Source organism: Puma concolor, chromosome B4 (assembly GCF_028749965.1).
Source record: "Puma concolor isolate L17-30 chromosome B4, mPumCon1.1.hap2, whole genome shotgun sequence".
Classification (NCBI taxonomy): Eukaryota; Metazoa; Chordata; class Mammalia; order Carnivora; family Felidae; genus Puma; species Puma concolor.
Window position 1 is genome coordinate 90,203,969 of NC_141673.1, and position 20,257 is coordinate 90,224,225.

The window sequence follows — 20,257 nt, forward strand, 5'->3', positions numbered from 1 at the left end:
CCAAAATCAAGGGTCGGATGCTTAAATGACTGAGCTACCCAGGCACCCCTGCATCTCCTTATTTTAAAAAGAAAGCATAATAAGGGAATGAATGATAAATACAGTTTATATTCTAACTACTTGTTCTTAAGAAAATGATTATTTTGGATGCATGTCTCTATATTATAATCTATTTCTTCCACTTCTTGAGAAACAGCATTAAAAAATTGTTTAATGTAGTTACCCTTTGGCCCAATAATTCTACCATTGTGAATACTACCTAAGAAACATGCCAAAATATCCCACCAAAAATTTATACAAAAATATATTTGTTGCAGCCTTACTAGCACAGAAAACAGAAACAAAAACTAATGATCCAAAAACGGGGGAAAGTTTGAGTAAACCGTGATTTAGCCACATGATGAAACACCATATTAATATTGAAACATGTATGTTTTAAAAATAATTTCATAATAAGAAAGAAGAGGGCTTATGTTATAAATGAACATATGTTAACTATACTGGAATTTAAAAACCTAATGAAAATAAATAAATACAAACAAAGCTAAGTGTGGGGGAGAAAGACAATGGAATTGCTTATTCACTCTGAGCTCAGCTATACCAAAAAAATGATTGAAATGAAAAAATCATTGAAATGATTGAAATGACTGAAATGAAAATGAAAAATGATTGAAATGCATATCTTAGAATGGTCAAGTTGTAATTACACTATCCTTTTAATTTTTCCAATTATCTATCGTGAATTTTTATTATGTTTCTAATGAGAAAAGTAGAACTTATATTTTAGGCAAAATTCTTTCAGGATACATTTTGAATTCAATGGATTGAGTTTACCAAGAAAGTGAGGCAAAGCAATGCATAAAACTCTGGTTCCAATAGATAGATACCACTAGCAGACTCTCCAGCACCTTACACATTCTATTCAATAAAGAGTAAAAGTAATTATCAACTAGGGGGCCTCAGCACTGTGTGGCCCCATGCTCTAGCACCACAAAACTCTGCAAAACAGCACCTGGTCACTTAGTACACCCCAGCTCCACAGTTCACTTTATTGCTATCACTCGACCTGATATCTAGTTCTTCTGGAGAACAAGTTCCGTTTACTGAAATTGGCCTAATGGGCAACTGCTGTCCGCCTCCATGACAGAATGCTACATTATTTACCATTCTGAGGTATACACACAGATTGTCTTAGTTCTGAGACCACTAATAATTTATCCTGAGGATAAAACTGTGACAACCAACCACAGTGGCTAAGTAACTTTCTGAGGACAACCTCTTTTCCTTTTGCATTCTTTTGCTTTGTTTAGGTTAGGACAGACACAGCTTTGCCCATCACAAGACCCACTCACCTCTCCAGACAATTTCTTCTGGTTTCAAGCAGGCTTTGTTCATCAGAGCTCAAGTGAATAAACAGCTGCTCTCTGACTCCAGCAAATGGGAGAAACATGGAAACCTGACATGTGAGCAGTTACTCCTTCACTGCATGTTTTGTGGTCATCTTCAAGTCATACATTTGACAATCCTTATTCTGAGATTGAAAATAGTCTCAGAGGAAAAAGCATGGGCTTTGAAATCAGAAAACATTTGGTCCAAATCTTGGTACAGTCATTTATTTGTCTTGCAACTTTGGGCACGTTATTGGACCCCTATAGCCTTAGTATCTTCTTTGTAAAATGATGGTAACAATTCTTAACCTTTTGAGTCTGCAAGATTTCTTGATATAGTTAAAAGGCTTAACAACGGTATTTGATATCAATATTCACGAAGTCATAGTTAAAATAAATATACAGGTATGAAAATACAAGTTTCACTTGGAACATTTCCTAAAATGAGGAACTAGAACAAGTCCAAAACTGCTCAAAGAATCTAAGAACCAGAGAGAAGATGCTGAATTGACAGGTTATAAAGACTGGGAGTTGGGAGATTATGAAGGAGGAGACTTGCTGTATATTTTCAGCACCTGGATGAGATTATTTGGACTATTGTTTTTCTTTTTTTTTTTTAAATAACATTTTTTTTTCAACGTTTATTTATTTTTGGGACAGAGAGAGACAGAGCATGAACGGGCGAGGGGCAGAGAGAGAGGGAGACACAGAATCGGAAACAGGCTCCAGGCTCTGAGCCATCAGCCCAGAGCCCGACGCGGGGCTCGAACTCACGGACCGCGAGATCGTGACCTGGCTGAAGTCGGACGCTTAACCGACTGCGCCACCCAGGCGCCCCAGGACTATTGTTTTTCTTAACTAGTATTACTAAGGTCTAACACACAGAAAAGTTTAAAAATGTAAATGTAATACACAGTGTATTAAGTAAGCATCATACAACATCCAACACCACATATCCAGAAACAGATCATTGCCAGCACTACAGAAACCCAGAGGGGAATTTTTAAAGAAAGAATTTCAGAGAGAGAGAGAGAGAGAAAGGAAGGAAGGAAGGAAGGAAGGAAGGAAGGAAGGAAGGAAGGAAGGAAGGAAGGAAGGAAGGAAACAAAAGAAAGAAAGAAAAAGAATGTCAAAGAATTGTTAACCCTTCACCTAAGTCCAAAAGACAGTAGCTTTAAGGAGGCAATGTTCTGACTGTTAAGAACATAGGGGCAAGAGGCTGACTAAAGTAGCCTAAGCAGGACAGAACTGTTTTCTGGGAATTTATCAGTGCAAAGGATGTATGAGTGTTTCTCATGGACCAAATGTGAGTCTCATGTAGGAGAGAGAACTGTATGGGGAATTGTATATACTAAGAGTGCCCGCAGGACAAAGAACAAGCATCCACAGAAAGAAGCAAGGGCTTTCATTCCTAGGAGCAATAGAGGAAATGAACAACTAGACTAAATAAAAATATTTGCTCATGTCAGAGGAATTGCAGGAATTGTAACATGGGGATCATCACACATGTGCCCATGCAAACAAGAATCAGCTTTAATGCCTACCATACCAGAGCACGTCACCATCACCTCCACAGTGCCAAGCAAGCAAAATGCCCCGGTCTTCTCCACCCTCTCCTTCCTCCCCCTGCCACCAACATGAGAAAGATCAGAAACAAGTTAGCAAGAAGAGAGGAGCAACTGAAAGTTAGGCAGGCATGAGAACAAGAACCCATCACATAGCTACTGAAATCCCACCTGTCTGGGGACACAAGCTTTCAAGAGGAAGAGGAACTTCAACTTTTTTCCCTTTTTTCTTTTCTTTTTTAAATTGAAAAGTGCAGGGGCGCCTGGGTGGCGCAGTCGGTTAAGCGTCCGACTTCAGCCAGGTCACGATCTCGCGGTCCGTGAGTTCGAGCCCCGCGTCAGGCTCTGGGCTGATGGCGCAGAGCCTGGAGCCTACTTCCAATTCTGTGTCTCCCTCTCTCTCTGCCCCTCGCCCGTTCATGCTCTGTCTCTCTGTCCCAAAAATAAATAAAAAACATTAAAAAAATAATAATAATAATAAATTGAAAAGTGCAATAATGGTTTCAGGAGTAGAATTCAGTGATTCATCACTTACATACAACACCTGGTGCTCATCACAAGTGCCCGCCTTAGCTTCAACTTTAAATCAAGTTGTGCCTTTTAATGAAAATTGATGGCTCTTACATGGGACTGGACATTTTGCTTTTTGGATTTAGACTCTTTGAATCACTTAAGAGTCCCCAGAAAATTCACTAAATTGCATACATTTTCAGGGTCTAGGAAAGAACCAACTTAACTGAATAAACATAAAGGAACAATGAAATTAAAAAAAAAAAAGTTCCTTTCTGACTCTACCATTCAAGTGTGTCCAATACATTAGGTGTATCATTATTCTTTTTTTTTTGTTTGTTTATTTATTTATTTTGAGAGAGACAGAAAGAGAGAGCCAGTGGGATAGGGGCAGAGAGAGAAAGAAAGAGAATACCAAGCAGCCTCTGTGCTGGCAACACAGAGCCAGATGTGGGGCTTGATTCCACAAACTGGGAGATCATGATATGAGCTGAGATCAAGAGTTGGACACTTAACCAACTGAGCCACCCATGTGCCCGGCTGTATCATTCTTACTGTCATGGCAGGGTTTAAGACAGGTGGAAGAAACAGCCACATCTTATCCACTGCTGGCATAAGTTAGACCTCCAGGCCCACAAGCAGGATATACAATTAAACAAAAATATCTGCCCTGGTGAAGTAGCTGCCCCTGGAATATAATTTTTTAAGTGTTTTTAAAAACAACATTGTTGGGGGTGCCTGGGTGGCTCAGTTGTTTGAGAATCTGACTTTGACTCACATCATGATCTTGTGGTTCATGGGTTCGAGCCCCACGTCAGGTTCTGTGAGGACAGCTCAGATCCTGGAGTCTACTTTGGATTCTGTGTCTCCCTCTCTCTCTGCCTTCCCCACCTCACGATCTGTCTCTCTCTCAAAAATAAATAAACATTAAAAAGAATTAAAATAGACATTTGTTAAAAAAAAAAAAAAAAGCATCGCCTATTTCGTTGTAGTAAGTAAGGAAAACATCCTCATACCTCTGTGTCACTTACTCAAACACTAGACACTGAATGGCAGGAGTATAGCAATAATGTGGAAGACCACCTATGGACTCTAGGTTACTGGTTACTCTAGAGACTGAGGTCTCTAGGTTATTGCTCAGACCCACAGCACATCCATCTGCTCCTTACTTTGGGGTGCTGCCAGAACATTTTACTATACGACCTCAATAAAGCACATGGTGGAAAGTTCATCCAAGAAAGTGTCTCTCCTGGGTTCTGAGATTACTCGCACTTGTCATAGTGACTTGTAGAGCACTGCATCATTTCAAAAATGCAGTGTTGTTAGCATAAATGAAAAGTCATTTGAAAATAATCAAATATGTAACTTTCTTCCTTTGTTTATAGCCTGTGACATAAAATTTAAAACTCAATGATTATAAAAGGTGAAAATATCAAACCCCAGAAATATGCTGTCAATTAACTCCCCCAAGCATAAGAAGATTAAAATCAAGTTTTTAAATATCAAAGCTGGTAACCTGGCTTATATTTAATAGAGTTTTACAGTTCTAGAACTTAAAAACTGAATAAAAAATCATTCTCTAGATATTTCTATTTTGACCGATGAATTAAAATTTAATTTGGCCATAGCTATGAGCCTTTAGCCAAATTCTAGTTTCAATCTAATATTTTGTGTACCTGTCTTCAATAAGGGGTCTTAGTTTAAAACCCAAAAGTATCAGAATTGTAAAAAAAAAAACAACAAAAACAAATAAGAACCTTAAAAATCATTTAATTCCATGCCCTATTTTCCATACAGGGAAAACAAAGACTCAGAAAGATAAAGTGACTTGTCTAGAGTTGCCTAAGTAATTAGTGAGGAAGATGAGCCTAGAAGTCCAACTAATATCCTTTGCATTATACAGGAGATTTTCCAACTCTATTCTCTACAACTCTTGGGATCTCCAGAAATGCCTCAAAGGCTAGTTCAGGTTACGGAAGATTGTTAGCAATTTGCTGTAGACACCAGACTCCATTATCCTTTCCCCATTTCAAACTAAACAGCTACACTTTAATTTGTTCCACATATTGGCTTCCATGTTAGATTTTATTTGAGGGACGCATTTGGCTGAAACAATTTGAAAATCATTGCTTTCTATCAACATCAATGAACTTATTTTCAAAAAAAAAAAAAAAAAAGCCCTATGAATCAAAAGAATAACCTTAGCATAATTTATCATTTTTCTATGCTCTACAAGAGAAACTTGAATTGCTACTAGCCCTTAAAAAAACAACAAACATCAATTAAACAGCCTTTAGATTTACCTTCCTTTCCCAAAAGGTAGGAACTTGCAAATAAATCACTAATTGGCTGTTCGTTGGACCTTTATTGAATAACTGGTTTTAGCTACATTATATATCATCTCTTCCTGTGTTTCATTTCACAGAAGTAATCCACTGAAGGAAAGTACGTTTAGAATATGACTACATGTGAGAGGGTACACCAACATGTTTATATCACGCATTTCCACAAAAAGCAGGCAAGTTATATTGGGGATGTCAGCTGTAGTCATCATTTCAAAGTCTTGTCATTATTTAGAAACTTTGTGTCCCAGGATACTTTCACTCAGATATATCTACCCCCCAATTATTCTAGTTGCATAGAAGGAGCTCTCTCTATAATACCAATAGAGAAAAATCGATGCTCTGGCAATGCCTATAATTTCCTGCAATGTCAACTGCTTATTACTAATTATCATGTATTCTCACAATTGGTTTTTTAGTTAACTGAAAGAGGATGATGGGTAGAGTTAAAAAGTAGGAAAAACAACAATAAAAATGCAGTCTTTTAGTATAAATAGTACTGACTGTTCCAAGAATAAGATGGAAATCACGTAAGCCAAGACAAATAGAATCTGAATGGATAATAAGTTAGTGTAAGGAGTTCAATATGTGGCTGAGGGCAAAGAGCTACCCTTTTCACCTTCTACATGACAATTTGACCTTCAGTGAACTTTCTAGCTCTGCTCCCTTGGCAGCCCAGTAAAAGTTAGCATGCCGTATATTTTATAAGGCAACTTTGTTTACAGTGAAAATGATCTCTGATTGGTAGACTGCATCTGGCTGGAAGAACAATAAATACCAAATGGGAACCCATCTGTAGAGCCTAACTTCTTTCACTCAACCTAATGTTTTCAAGGTTCATCCATGTTGTAGTGTATTTCAGCATCTCACGTTTTTTTTTCACAGCTTCATTGAGATATAATTCACATAACATGCAATTAACTCATTTAGAGTGTACAATTCAGAGAACAAAAGGCACAGCATAGGGAAGAGAGTCTATGATATTATAATAATGTTGTATGGTGAGAGACCGTAGCTACACTTGTGGTGAGCAGAGCACAACTTAGAGAGATGTTGAATCACTATGCTGTACACCCGAAACTAATGTAACATTGTATCAACTATACTCAAAGTTTAAAAACTAACATAAAATGTACAATTCATTCATTCTTAGTATTCAGAGCTGTCCAAAGATCATCACATTTTAGAACATTTTAATCACCTCAAAAGAAGCCTTGTCCCCTTTAACTATCACCCTCTGATCTATCCATGTCCTCCAGCCCCAAGTAACCACTAATTCACTTTGTCTATATGGATTCATCTATTTGGGATTTCCATGTGAATGGAATCATACTATTACTTGGTCTTTGGTAACTGGCTTATTTCACTTAATATAATGTTTTCAAAGTTAATCCACCTTTCATCATGTGTCAGTACTTCATTCCTTTATATGGTTAAACAATATTTCACTGAACGCATATACCATATTTTGTTTCTCCATCTGCCTGCTGATGGACATTTCTACCTTTCTACCTTTTGGCTATAATGAATTATGCTGCTGGAACATTTGGGTACACATTTTCATGTGAACATATGTTTTCATTTCTCTTGGACATATAACCAACTGTTTGCTGAGTCATCTCATAACTCCATATTTAATCATTTGAGGAATTGCCAGCCTTCCAAACTGGCTGCACCACTTTATATTTTTACCAATAGTGTATCAGGGTTATTTCTTCACATTCTCCCTAACCCTTATCTGACTTTTTGATTCTATATACTTGTTTTTAATAATCATCTTTTCCTTCTCTAAAGACCTTGCAAACTTCATTCAGTGATATTTTCAAGAATTTTGCCCAGGTTTTAGGTTGTAAAAACTTTCTTCTTATTTTTAAGAGACAGGATAACAAATGTCTTTATAAATCTCCTGCACTCATTACCATCCCCCACATTTACCCAAATATCACCATTTCTCAAAGATCTTTTTGTAGGGAGGGCAACAGAAGACTATCCACTTGTGTCTTTTTCTTCAATACTGAGAAAAAAAAATTGCATAAAAACAACCCCAAAATATAGATCCTTTGTTCAAAAGAGAAAAAAAAAGTTGAATTAATTTTGGTTACTCAGTACTACTTTAATCTTTTATTTCCCTATATTATTCCTATACTGAATTATAGTAACATGTCATAAAATAGAAATCAGGATTATAAAATTAACCATAAAATTGGATAAAATATACTCAAATGATAAATGAATACCTATAGTATTTTAAATGCAGGATCTAACCCTTTTGAAATAATCCAGTGGTTCCAATAAATACTTATTTCCCCCAAAAGTTTTTAATCAAATTCATGTTTTAAGTAGAAAGACTATTAACATCGCATTTTACTGCCAAAACTTTATTGAATGATTCTGATCATTTCAAAACAGAATATAACAAAGGATTTCATTATGATTCTCATCCAGCCTTATGATTTTATACAACCCAAAACTGAGCAAAGACAGTTTTAATCAACACACTGAATTATTCCCTCCCTTTGCAGGTAAACTGAGAACTAGAATTTAAAAAACTTATAAAGAAATGAGCTCAGGTTTAACTCTCATGTCACACTGCTCTGGCAGCTAGCATTGTTGATCTTTGTCAAGTATGAAAAACAAAGAAGAATTATGAAATAAGCTGTATATGAAATATCAACTCCAAGTTCCCTCGGAGATTAATATTATCTGTATGTCTATTATTGAAATTTTGTTAAATTCCCAGGACACCAAACACACTCATATTCAAAACACATACAAACCTATTTTATTACTAACTATAATTTTAAATTATCTTCCATTTTGGTTAACTCAAACCTAAGCCCCTCCTCATTTAGCATGCTTAATTGAAATCTGTCTATAAAGCTAAACTATATCTGTTGAGATTCTCATATTCTCCAGAATGAGTAGTTAATATGTATATGTTCAGACCAATGAGCAAGCCTAACTTTGGTCACTTTTTGTTTAGTACAAGTCCTGTCTTGTCCCATGATATTAATCCTCCAGAACAAAAGGAGAAAGCATCTGGTCAGCACCAGAGTGCTAAAGCAGAGTACGTAAAAAGGTTTAGGAGTAGCAAATGTCCCTCTGATTTTGTTGGCATCTTTCTAAAGCCTCTCAGGTAGAAGGCGCATCTATATAGGGACATCTAGCGGCAAAGAGGAATCAATACATTACTGGGTCGTTGACAATATTGGGACTTTACCTTTCATCCATCTTCATATATCAAAAGGAATAAACTCCTGAACTCTAGATAATGGCCATTTCCAACACTTACAATAGCATTTTAACAACAACAAAAATAATCAAAAGAGCAAAGAATCTGAAACAAATCTTTTTTTTTTTTTTTTTTCATAATAAAACGAAGTTTATAGTCAAGATGGATGTTTCCACCAGGTCTCTCTATTTTTCAAGCCCTAGTACTATTAAGAAGTAAAAGAATGGTTTTACCAAAATTAATCTTTCTAGAAACGTTGAAAGCCAGATTAAACCAATTCCCCTTTGTGTTGTAGAACATTAGTTTAATAGCATTATTTTATAAAGTAATATGACTGTAATAAAAAATAGAAAACTAATGACCTATATCACAATTAAAATCATGAAAATAAAATAACAGCAAATCTTAAACTTTCAGGTTTATTTCTCTTATAAATATCTTTTTGCTTCTTTTTTTAAAATGAGATTAAAAGTTAGACAAAAACTTCAATGTGAATACTATTTTTTTTAGCTTTTTTTCCTACTAACCAGGAAACACAACTGCTTTTCAGGTTCTCCTGGAGAGTTGTATAGCGAGAGCCAAAAAGAATGAGCATTTAGATATGGGTACCAAAAGGAATGTGTTATTAAGGGCAACAGGTACAATGTTTTCATTTTAAATTCATACTGACCTTCATTTCAACAGACCAACTTGGAATCTTACTTCAAAATGGGAATTTCATTGGCAAGATACTTTGTTTTCACATTGCCTTCAACATAAATTATCCTCTACCTTCAGGGAAAGAAGCCTGCAGCATTTCCAGCTCTTTCCATGTACTAGCTCTTATGCTACCAATGCCAGTCCTTTTTTCCTTCACAGTTACCATACTTACCCATTTTTACTGATATAAGGGTGGACTTTAATATTTTAATGGCCAATTTGCATTCATATAGGCTTATGAAAACATGAAGGTTGTATTTGGAGTTGTTACTCAGTCATCAGGGAGAGTTGATATTTTCACTGTTCTGAGCACCTTATTTCTGACTGTCCAAATACTTACTGTCTTCCTTTTCAACTGCTTGACATTTACCAGGTGTAAGATGATTTGGCATTGACTTTTATTGAAGAATCCTAAAACTGCTAAACATCTCATTTTACCTACTCCCAGATCATAAGACGATCCTTACACAACATATATATATATATATATATATATATATATGGCAAACAAATTAGTCAAACTTTAAGAGTATTGAGATCATCTCCATTTTTTAAAAAAAGGCAGCAAAAGTAACAGTGACTCCCTGAATGCAAATAGCATAAACAATAAAAATTGTTACATTATGAAATTTAACAAAAAGTATGATACTTGTAAAAACTTACTATATATTCATTTAATATTTAGTATACATTTCTCAACATGTTCCCCTACATCTTGCCCCAAGATTTCCTGCCCAGCCACAGTTTTTCTCAGAGAATGGATACAAATACTCATTGTGGATTTTTTTTTCTTGCATTCAAAAATCAGACCAGACTTAGGATACAGTTAGGCCGATAAAGTCATCACATGTAAACTCACCCAATGAGGAAGATTAGGAAATGGTTAAAGAAGATTGGTATTGAAGGAAGTGTGTGAATTTATAGTTTTGATACACAGACTGATATATACATACATATAGAAATATATAAATATGTGTATTACATGTATTTTTATTCCTTAGATCTGCCCATTGCAAAAGCCTAGAAGCAATGACATCTCAATAACAATGAACACACCTACTGGGCCGATCATCAGCAGTGGGACAATTGAAAATCATATGTCACACGATAAAATGTAATGAAGGGAACTCAGCATCCCTTCTGGCACTTTCTTGCCAAAATTCAAAATTGAGTCTAATCTTGAGCAGAGATCAGACAACCCAAGTTAAGGGACATCCTTCAAAATAATTGGCCTTTTATTTTCAAAAGTGTCCAGATTATGAGAGTCAAGAAGACTAAAGAACTGTTCCAAAGTGAAGAAATCTAAAGGGAAATGACAACTAAGTGCAGCAAGGGATTCTACTGGATTCGGGGTGTTGGGGTAGGGCAGGAGTTGTAAGTGGAATTATTGGACAACCATGAAACTTGAATGAATTCCAAAAAAATACCAGAGTCACGTATCAATGTAAATGTTCTGATTTGATGGTTGAATTCGGTTAAATAGGACAAGATCCTTTAAGTATGAATTACACATAAAAATATTCAGGAGTAAGTAACAATACTACCTACCAAATGATTCTGAAAAAAAGATAGTTCTGGTACTGTACTTCTTTCTGAAAGTTTATGCTTATTTCAAAATTTTAAAAATTTTTATGAAAGCTTTCCCAAGCATTTGAGTGAAATTATTTTCAAAATATTCATATACAATACATTCAAAACCAATTTTCCACATCTGCTCCATTAATTTACTATTTAATTAGGAAACATCATTCTAATGATTTAGAAAGTAATATAATCATTTTTTTCTATTTGACATGATTCACTCAATAAATCACCAATGAGTACATATTAATGAAGGTAATAAAATCATGGCAAAGAATAAAGTAGACAGTGTCTTAATCCTACTGAGTTTCATTCTGTGGAGGGGATGGACAAGAAAGAATTTCAGATAGAGGTTGTGATAGGAAGAAAACAAGGGGAAGTGACAGAAAGTAGGGTAAGAGAGAGCGATTTTAGAGAAGGTGGTCAGAGAGAGGTTTTCTGGGAAGGTGATACTCAAACGATGAAAACCAACCATGAGAAAATCTGGACAAAGGGAAACACCTTGTACAAAAGCCCTAGGCAAGAACTGCAGTTAAAGAAGGGTAGCCAGTTTGGCCTGAAAGCAATGAACAATGGGAGATGATATGAAATGAGGCCCAAGGTGAGTTGCAGGGCCGAAGTCATGCTGGGCTTTGTGGGCTATGCTGAGAAGTTGGGGTTTTATCCTAAGGACAGTGGATAACCATGAAAGGTTTTGGACCTTTAATAATCTCTCTTACCTTTAAAAGACCACATTGTCCATATTACAGGACAAATGGATTGGGGTGCAAGAAAGAGATACAAGAAAGCAAAGTCATAGTTTAGGAAATTATTGCAGTACAAATGGGAACTGATTTGTAATCAGTGTAAAAACCAGTATAATAGGTTAGACTAAAAGAAGTATATAGACTAGGAATGTACTTTGGACATTTTATAAAGTACTATGTATTTTTGGTTGAGCAAATTCTACATTATCTCAATCAACTTCTACCCCTATTAGTACTTAACTCTCCAATTCTCTCAAGAATAAAGTAATTAGGAGCCTTGAACCTAGTTAGACCAAAAGTAAGTATAAAGCAAAGTAAAAGTGCACAAAGAAAGGGCTCCTTTTGCTATAGACTTCCTTCAATACAATGGCTGCTCTACCCTATTGAGAAGTGCTAAGTAGTACTGGTGTTTGAAAAAGGCGTTAACTCATACAAAATGAGCACAAATCTGTCATTTGAAGCAATAAGGGAGAATACATTTACAACTGGAAAAACAGAAAATGAGATGTTAGGAACTCCATAATCCTGAAGGTCTGTGTGGTGAGTTGGGGAAGAGAAACAGAGTTTGAGAAAATCAGAATGTAAGACAAGCACTCTGGAAATTCTATCAGAGGATACAGTACAATAACCAGCTAAGAAAGGATGTGCTAAACTATCGGATTTGACTAAAACCTAGAGAAATACATACCTGGAGCCCACTCTAACCCACAAACTTTGCAACATCAAATGGTCTACCCAATTAACTTTCCCTGCTGAGGGCAATGATCTTTGAAGCAAAGAAATCCAGAACATACCACTGTGAAGAATATTTGGGTTTTTTTTTCTAAATTCCCCTTACCTGCATAAAAGCATACCCTCCCAAAAGAATTCATCTGACATAAACCCACTCCTTCAGAACTTTCATAACCAGGGAAGATTGACTCCTATCACCAGAGACAAGATATGGCACCAGGATAAGAAACTGCCTAAACAGACATTATCACAAAACTATCACATCATCCATCTGTTCTTCTAAAGGCTCATTTATCTTTCCTAAAAGGCATTTGTTTTCCCAGAAGAACCTTTCTCCCTCTCCCCTTCTCCTATTAAGATGGTATATAAGCCCCCAATTCTAACTGCCTCCTGAGTCACATTTTCTGCGAACACCCATGCACATATACAAATAAAAACCTGTCTTTTCTCTTCCTGATCTTTTATCAGTTTTATTAGCAGGCCTCCAATCAGCAACCTAAAAGGGTAAAGAAAAATTTTCTTCACTAATAGAAAAAATAAAAAGAATGTCTTTTATAAGAAGAAATGTGGTTTCATCAAGTTTCTCCCAGATAAAGGACAAAACCCATTCCTCATACAGTTGTTATTCTCACAATTTATACATTTTTAATAGATATTTTATACCCCAACTAGATTTTACAAAGAATTTTAAGCAACACACAACAAAAACACATCTAATAAAATAGTAAACTATCAATAATAATAATAAATCATTCTTGGAAAAATTTAAGGTATGTGTAGGGAGGGAGTTAAGTGAGCATTCAGATCATAAGTGTTTATATAATTCATTTTTCTCTCTAAGTTAGCCAAAGAGATAAGGAAGTTATGATTGACTTTTGTTGTTAAAAAGGGAGAAACAAAGATGAAATGGCTGCTCAGAGAAAGCAGGACTTTTCTTTGCATTTAGAACTAAATGCAAATTCTCACATGGGACTTACCTAATGGGGCACTGATCCATGTTATAGGCAACTTCCTTAATAGCATCCCCCTTAATAACATGCAAATGTAGTATCAGATTTCATAAGGATGTTTCTTATAGCATTCCCCCAAGAAATATAGGAATAATGGCTCAATGGAGGCAGTACTTAACAAAAGGTCAAAGTGGGCAAATTAGCTAGTTAGCATCTCCATTTGTCAAGCATTCTCTCTCCTGTCTTACTGGTGTGACTCAACTTCTTAAAGCTTTATCATCCCTGGTTATATTGATCAACAGAATTGGACAGAAGCCAGAGCAGGAGTTCCTCAGGTCTTCAGAATATGGCAGGTCTTACATTTGGTACATTTCCAAAAATATATACAAATGGCAAATCCTTAAGGAAGCACAACACTTGAAAGCACAGTTTCGTGCTTGACTAGTATCTACCATGATTAAGAAGCAATCAAGATGACAGAGGGGGAGAAATTTAGCTGGACGTGGTCTAGGCTAAGATAGTGACTCCAGCTCTGGCTCTCCAAACACATGACCTTTGAAAAGTCATTTTTCTTCTGCGTCCCATCCCTAAAGTATCTAAAAATGCTATGGGAAAAGTCAGATTTATAGAAAGAAACATCAAGAACTAGAAGAAGTGTATTCCTTTCATCATTAGCCAGCACTAACCCACTACTTGTCTTCCAAGGAGGAGCAAAGCTACATTCCTAATACAGCAGAGCATGTGAACAATGAGCAACCAGTTGAGGCAATTCATTTGAAAATATGTCACTTTCTAGAGGGTTACAAGTATGAACTGGAGAAAAAAAAAAAAAAAGAATGATTTTTGTCCTTGAGACTCAATGAAGTATTTTCTAGGAGGATGTAATAAAGTCAAAAGTATGGAATATGGAATGTTCAACAGATGGTTCTATTTTTTTATTACATGCAAAGTGAAAACGTCTCAACAATCATGAAGTGAAAGAAACAAAAGTTAACAGGTAATTTTGTCCACATGTTCAAAATAGAGCTGCAAAACTTACTTCTCTTTCTCTGATTGCTTCCAGGAAATGATTTCTCCCAGTTTGCCTTTGGTAATGAGATACAGAAAACTGTGTTACCGTCACTCGAAAACTGTTTGACTAGTTAGTTGGCCAACCAGTTAGTGGTTCTAAAACCAAAGAGGCCACTTAAAGGAAAACCAATTAAATAGGTAGCTTCCTTTTGAAGGAAGGTATTTAAGCACTGTGATTAAAAATGTTGATCTGGATAACAGCCATTTAGAGGGCCTTAACATTCACACACAATAGAGGAAATTCTCTGCTATTTTCCCATTCCTTTTCGTGGAAGGACAGAGTACACTGTCAAATCCAGTGTGTGTGCGTGTGTGTGTGGTTTTTTTGCGTGTGGGGGTGGGGGGTAGGTGTATATGTGTGTGGGTTGCCATATAAGGATGCATGCTCATGGATCTACCCACAAATAACAGTACCATAAAGTAGAATCTCTCAAACAGTCTAAAACAGTTGATGTGAATCTATCCCAAAGTTATAACTCATAGGAACCACATTAACAGAATTGTGGCTATCCCCTACCTCTGGTTCTCTATATACCTCCAAGAGTTGGCCAAAATACATTTTTTATTCTATCGATAGTTATCATTTATTATAAATGTGTCATATCTTCTCAAGCAGATTCAAAGCAAATATTATGCCTTGTTTTTAATGAGAACTCAATACACATTTTAATTAAAAATAAACATTTTAATTACAAATTTAAAAAATAAAAGCATTGATCTGGAGTCAAAATGCCTGGGTTTAAACACTGGCTTGGTGATGACAAAAAGCAATTTACTCACCTCTTTATACCTTTGTTTCCTTGTCTGCAAAATGGGGGTGGTAACGAAGAGCACATCATTAGGCCATTTTGAAGATTAAAAAGCATAACTCACACAAAGTGCTTGAAGTAGGCTCTGCTTTATAGTAAATGCTCTTAAATGTTCAGTGCAATGATTCTATCTTTAACAGAGTGACCTGGGTTCCTAAGTTAGGCGCCTATCCCAAAAGGTGATCCCACTAGGTAATTGCTGAAAAACACAAAAGGAAATCTTCTGCTGATTTAGTCTAAACTAGACTCAGAAATTCAATTGTTTCCATTCCCAAAGACCCTTATTTATTCTGAATAAATTTTCTCCCAAAAATGTTTTCCCCTCAAAATTTTCATTTCAACATTGCAAGTGTAGCTTAAATTTACTTTGGCTAAAGAACATTCCATCTTACAGAAACACATTTTTAAAATATAATTAAAAGAAACAATGAGATTCCATATGGGGAAAGAAGACAATGAAAATGTGTTCACGATCTGAACTTCATAGATTATAGTTGGAATGTTTGTACAGCTGCACTATTTAATTGGTTTGCTATCTTCTCAGAATTATGAGCAATACAAAGGGAAGATTGCTAGGCTGTTCTTTTTATCCTGTGGGAAGTTAGGGGAAAACTAGTTGCAGAAAAAAGCTTAGTTTACAGATGGAGGCAATCAGTTTACCTTGAATTTGGTGGGATTCAGGGAAAGTGTAGAAAGTTCTAGAACACGGATTGCAGGAACTTCCACATATTCTGTGCTTATCAAGAATGTGGTTGTTGTACCCAGAAAAGGATGAGCAAAAGTGCACAAAATGAGGCAATAAAACAAATATAGAAATAAAACAGGGGTATGCCACCTGCTCCCACAATTGAACCCAAATCCCATTGATGGGTAATCTTGAGCCATTTAACCAGATTAAATCCTCTGCAGAAACCCTACACTCTAATCTCCCAAAATAAAATTTCCCTCCCTTGAACTCAACGATTTCTATAAACTTCATCCACCTTCCAGATTGAACAGAAATCCACAACTCCCCATGTAGAGTAAATCCAGATGCATACCAAGTCACTATTGCAGCTGAGAACAGTAGAGCATTACTTTCTTCTGAATCCTTGTGTCTCTATATCCAGGTAAGGAAGAGCTAATGGAATTCCAAAACATAAAGGTCATTAACAGCAAGAGGCTGTGAGATCTGGGTTCAGTTCTTAGCTCAGTTACCAACTGGATCATCTTGGGCAAATAGTACATCTTCTCTGAGACTCAATCTCTTCAGTTGTAAAGTAGGTATAAAAACATCCTTGCCTAAGAGTTTATTGAGAAGATAAAAAGAGGCAATAGATGTTGAAAGTCTTTGTAAACTTGAACATGCTGCTGGCATTTGTTACAATGGTCATTTGGTTAGATTTCTATAATGTGGTTTATCTCCCTCAAAAATACTGTGATTTTCTTGGGAGCAGGTACTGTTTTCTCATCTCTTCTATATTCACCAATTTCTTGAGAGGATAACTTCATAGAATGTACAGGAAGAACACTGAACCTCAAGTCTTGGGTTTTCATTTCTTCCATGAATCATTAAATCTCTCTAATACCAGTTTCCTTGACTTAGAAGTTTATTTTCTCACATAACAGGAGTCCAAAGGTAAGGCACACTTCAGGATCAATTAATTCAATAGCTCAAAGATGTCATCAAAGATCACTTTCTCTGTTTTATTATCCAGAGCATCACCTTCATCCTAAGACTCGTCAAGAAATGATAGCCATCAGTAACTGGGGCCACATATTTCCTCATTCACTTTGACTTTAAGGTTGAATATTCTCCTTCTCACAAGAAGTTCACCAATAACAGCCACCAGGGAAATTGTCATAACACATTGATTGGCTGAGACTATGGTTCTCCATCACAGCTGTACTTTAGAAACACTTAGGAAGCAATTTTTAAAACTCCAAGTTCCCCACTTTCAGAGACTCTAATTCACTTATATCTGGGTGGGACTGGAACATTTTTTTAGGAACACCTCAGATGATTAAAAAAAACGTAGCCAGGGATGAGAAACACCACTTCAGAGTAATTAGGATGCACCCATAAAGCTGAGGATGGGGATATTTAGAAGGTAACCAAGAAATAGATACTGTAGTGGATACAGCTGCACAGTATATATCCCTTTAAATGTCCAAATGGTACATGTGCATATTAGACATTCAACAGTAAATAAAGTGAATTAACGTTGTTTTTGCTGGCTACTTAATAAAGAATGATCACAGCAAACAGAACAAGAGGAAGAGCCTAACCCCTGAGTGAAGCACTAAGGACAAAATCCCCTTTACCAGTCCCAGACCAATATTCTCACAGGAATTTCTAAGATAGGTCAGACATAAATGCACTACACCAAGATAAAACAGGAGGTCCATTAAGTCCAACGTTAAGGACCATATAGCCCAGAAGTCAAGATAAAAGTTGCCATTCAGGAATCTAAACAGATTTTTTAAGTCAGTATCAGGGGACCATGAGGTGACAATGATCTGAGGCAGAAGCTATTTCTATTAAGAAAGGAAGTTATTCCAGGGGCGCCTGGGTGGCTCAGTTGGTAAGCTTCCAACTCTAGGTTTCAGCTCAGGTCATGATCTCATGGCGTCATGGGTTAGAGCACCACATTGGGCCATGTGCTGGCAGTGAGGAGCCTGCTTGGGATTCTCTCTCTCTGCCGCTCCCCAACTCACATGTCTCTGTCTCTGTTTCTGTCTCTCAAAATAAATAAACTTAAAAAAAAAAAAGAGTAAGTAAATAATCCCAGAGGATAGGTAACTCAGAACCTATGGAAGAGAACCACTGTGGAAATGAAATTATGTAGAAATGGTACAAGACAGGACACCAGTTGCAGATACCCTTCAGGTCAAACTGACTCTTCATTTTATAGAAGTACAGAGAAGAAAAGGAACTTTTCCCTAAGTAACAGTACGGCAGGAAGATGAACTACTTGAGACCTCTTAATAAGCAATACTCCTCATTATTGTGCCTTTACCAGTGTTTTTCTTGCCAAGGTGCAAGGCTCATGACCTGCAAACCAAACACTTAGGTTCTAGCCAAAAGGGAATTAAAAGTACCAGAACACAACGACTCAAAACCACCCCATCAAACAAATATGTGGTAAATGAAAGAAGTGGGGAAATGTAGTACAGACATTCCAATATGTCTCAAAAATAAGATATAAGGCAAGCAATGATGTAAATGTTTTATCAAATGGCGTTAGTAAGGTCATTAATGATGTCTGAATATTGGCAACTGGGGGCGTCTTGGGTACACAAGCAGAATCGCACAGGACACAGTCCTGGCAAAGTTACAAATAGGAAGCACTTGTGCAAACATTATGTGACAATGTCCCATTGGGAAAGGCATGAGTGTAGTCCAAAAAGAAATGTTTGTCCAGTCTAAAGAAGCAGTTAGCTTATTCCTGACCACTTGTACAGGCATTCCATTGAACGGTCCCAGAGTCAAATCGTCAACAGATTCTATCTGGCAGCTAATGATAGAACAACCTTCTAACATGTACCACTTACACACAAACGAGAATCAGGAAGCCTTTCTGTATGAATTGAACTTTTTATCTTTCAAGAGGCTTTGGTCTCCTGTCTTGGAATTGAATTTGTATTATAGAAAAAATCTTGGAAAGGTTCTCCTACCCTTCTCATTCTCATTAAGAGCTCAATGTTATGTATTTTTCCCTCTTTGCAGGAGACTAGAGGGAGTTTTGTTTTGTTTTTTAATGTTTGTTTATTGTTGAGAGAGAGAGAGAGAGAGAGAGAGAGAGAGAGAGAGAGCACGAGTGGGGGAGGGCCAGAGAGAGAGGGAGACACAGAATCTGAAGCTGGCTCCAGGCTCTGAGCTGTCAGCACAGAGCCAGATGTGGGGCTTGAACTCACGAATCGTGAGATCATGACCTGAGCTGAAGTCGAATGCTTAATTGACTGAGACACCAAGGCAGCCCAAGGAGGGAGTTTGTAATGAGAAAGTCTGGTTAGTAAAAATAATGTGGCTTTGAAAACAAGAAAGAGAATTTAAGACAAAAATGAGATACTCTTCTCACTAGAATTCATTCAGCCAGTATGTCTAAGAATCTATGATAAGCCAGACACCATGACAAGGGCTAAGATCATGAAAAGTATTCTGTTGACCAACAGCAAAAAAAGGTCACTAATATGAATTTGTGGATCAAAGCTTGGGATGGTGATGGAGGAAAGGCATTTGAGCTGAAATAACAGTTCATGAAAATTCTGGCAGTGGTGTTATGATGGATTGTAGAAATAAAGGGGTGGGAAACGGTGATAAATTTTTTGTGCCTATAAATTTAAGTTAGTACATGTACCATTTGCTCCTTCCAAAATTTTAAATGATCTTCAAATTTGTAAATCTGAGCACTTTAAGTTGTTAATATATCAGTGGCATTAAGCCACAGAACATATGTCAAAAATTGGCTCCAAATTTATGTCTTTCAAGAAAGTCTTCCCTTCTCCAATCACTCTGCAGCTATCCCCTTGGTGCCCATTTATACCATTTTATACAATGTGATAGATGGATTGCAGAGGGGTAAGCCCACATACTCAAACCAGTTATGCTCATAACCTGGCTCTAAAACTTTTAAGCTGTGTGGTTCTAGA

At 36.5% G+C, this 20,257-nt stretch overlaps 1 protein-coding gene and 1 long non-coding RNA gene across 5 annotated transcripts in view; both read right to left on the bottom strand.

Moving 5' to 3' along the window:
• Positions 1–1,959, bottom strand: part of LOC147579289 (uncharacterized) — a 73,067-nt gene extending 71,108 nt beyond the window's left edge. Inside the window, exon 1 of one of the 3 annotated variants that reach the window (XR_015253769.1) lies at positions 1,353–1,959. This is a non-coding gene — a long non-coding RNA (uncharacterized LOC147579289). The remainder of the gene's footprint in view (positions 1–1,352) is intronic. The other 2 variants (XR_015253768.1, XR_015253770.1) reach the window with 2 other exon arrangements.
• Positions 1,960–10,950: 8,991 nt separating this feature from the next.
• LOC147579290 (uncharacterized) lies at positions 10,951–19,299 on the bottom strand. Of its 2 annotated transcripts, none has more exons than XR_015253771.1 (4): positions 16,666–19,299; positions 16,286–16,356; positions 15,597–15,620; positions 10,951–14,830 (listed from the first exon to the last, which is right to left on the bottom strand). XR_015253771.1 is itself a non-coding variant. In XM_086713952.1 (4 exons), exons 1-4 carry the CDS (start codon positions 16,508–16,510, stop codon positions 13,284–13,286), a joined length of 303 nt encoding a protein of 100 aa, XP_086570078.1. In that variant the 5' UTR covers positions 16,511–19,299; the 3' UTR covers positions 10,951–13,283. The 2 variants fall into 2 exon arrangements, 1 of the variants encoding a protein (XP_086570078.1); XM_086713952.1 differs by having other exon boundaries at positions 10,951–13,291; positions 14,785–14,830; positions 16,286–19,299.
• Between the last annotated feature and the right edge of the window lie 958 nt (positions 19,300–20,257).

Coding starts and splice junctions, on each gene's coding strand:
- LOC147579290 (XM_086713952.1), bottom strand. CDS start 16,510: ATGGCTCAAGATTACCCATCAATGGGATTTGGGTTCAATTGTGGGAGC. Junction 15,621..16,285: donor TGAATCCCACCAAATTCAAG/GTAAACTGATTG, acceptor CCCATTTTGCAG/ACAAGGAAACAAAGGTATAA. Junction 14,831..15,596: donor GGAAACAAAGGTATAAAGAG/GTGAGTAAATTG, acceptor TCATTACCAAAG/GCAAACTGGGAGAAATCATT.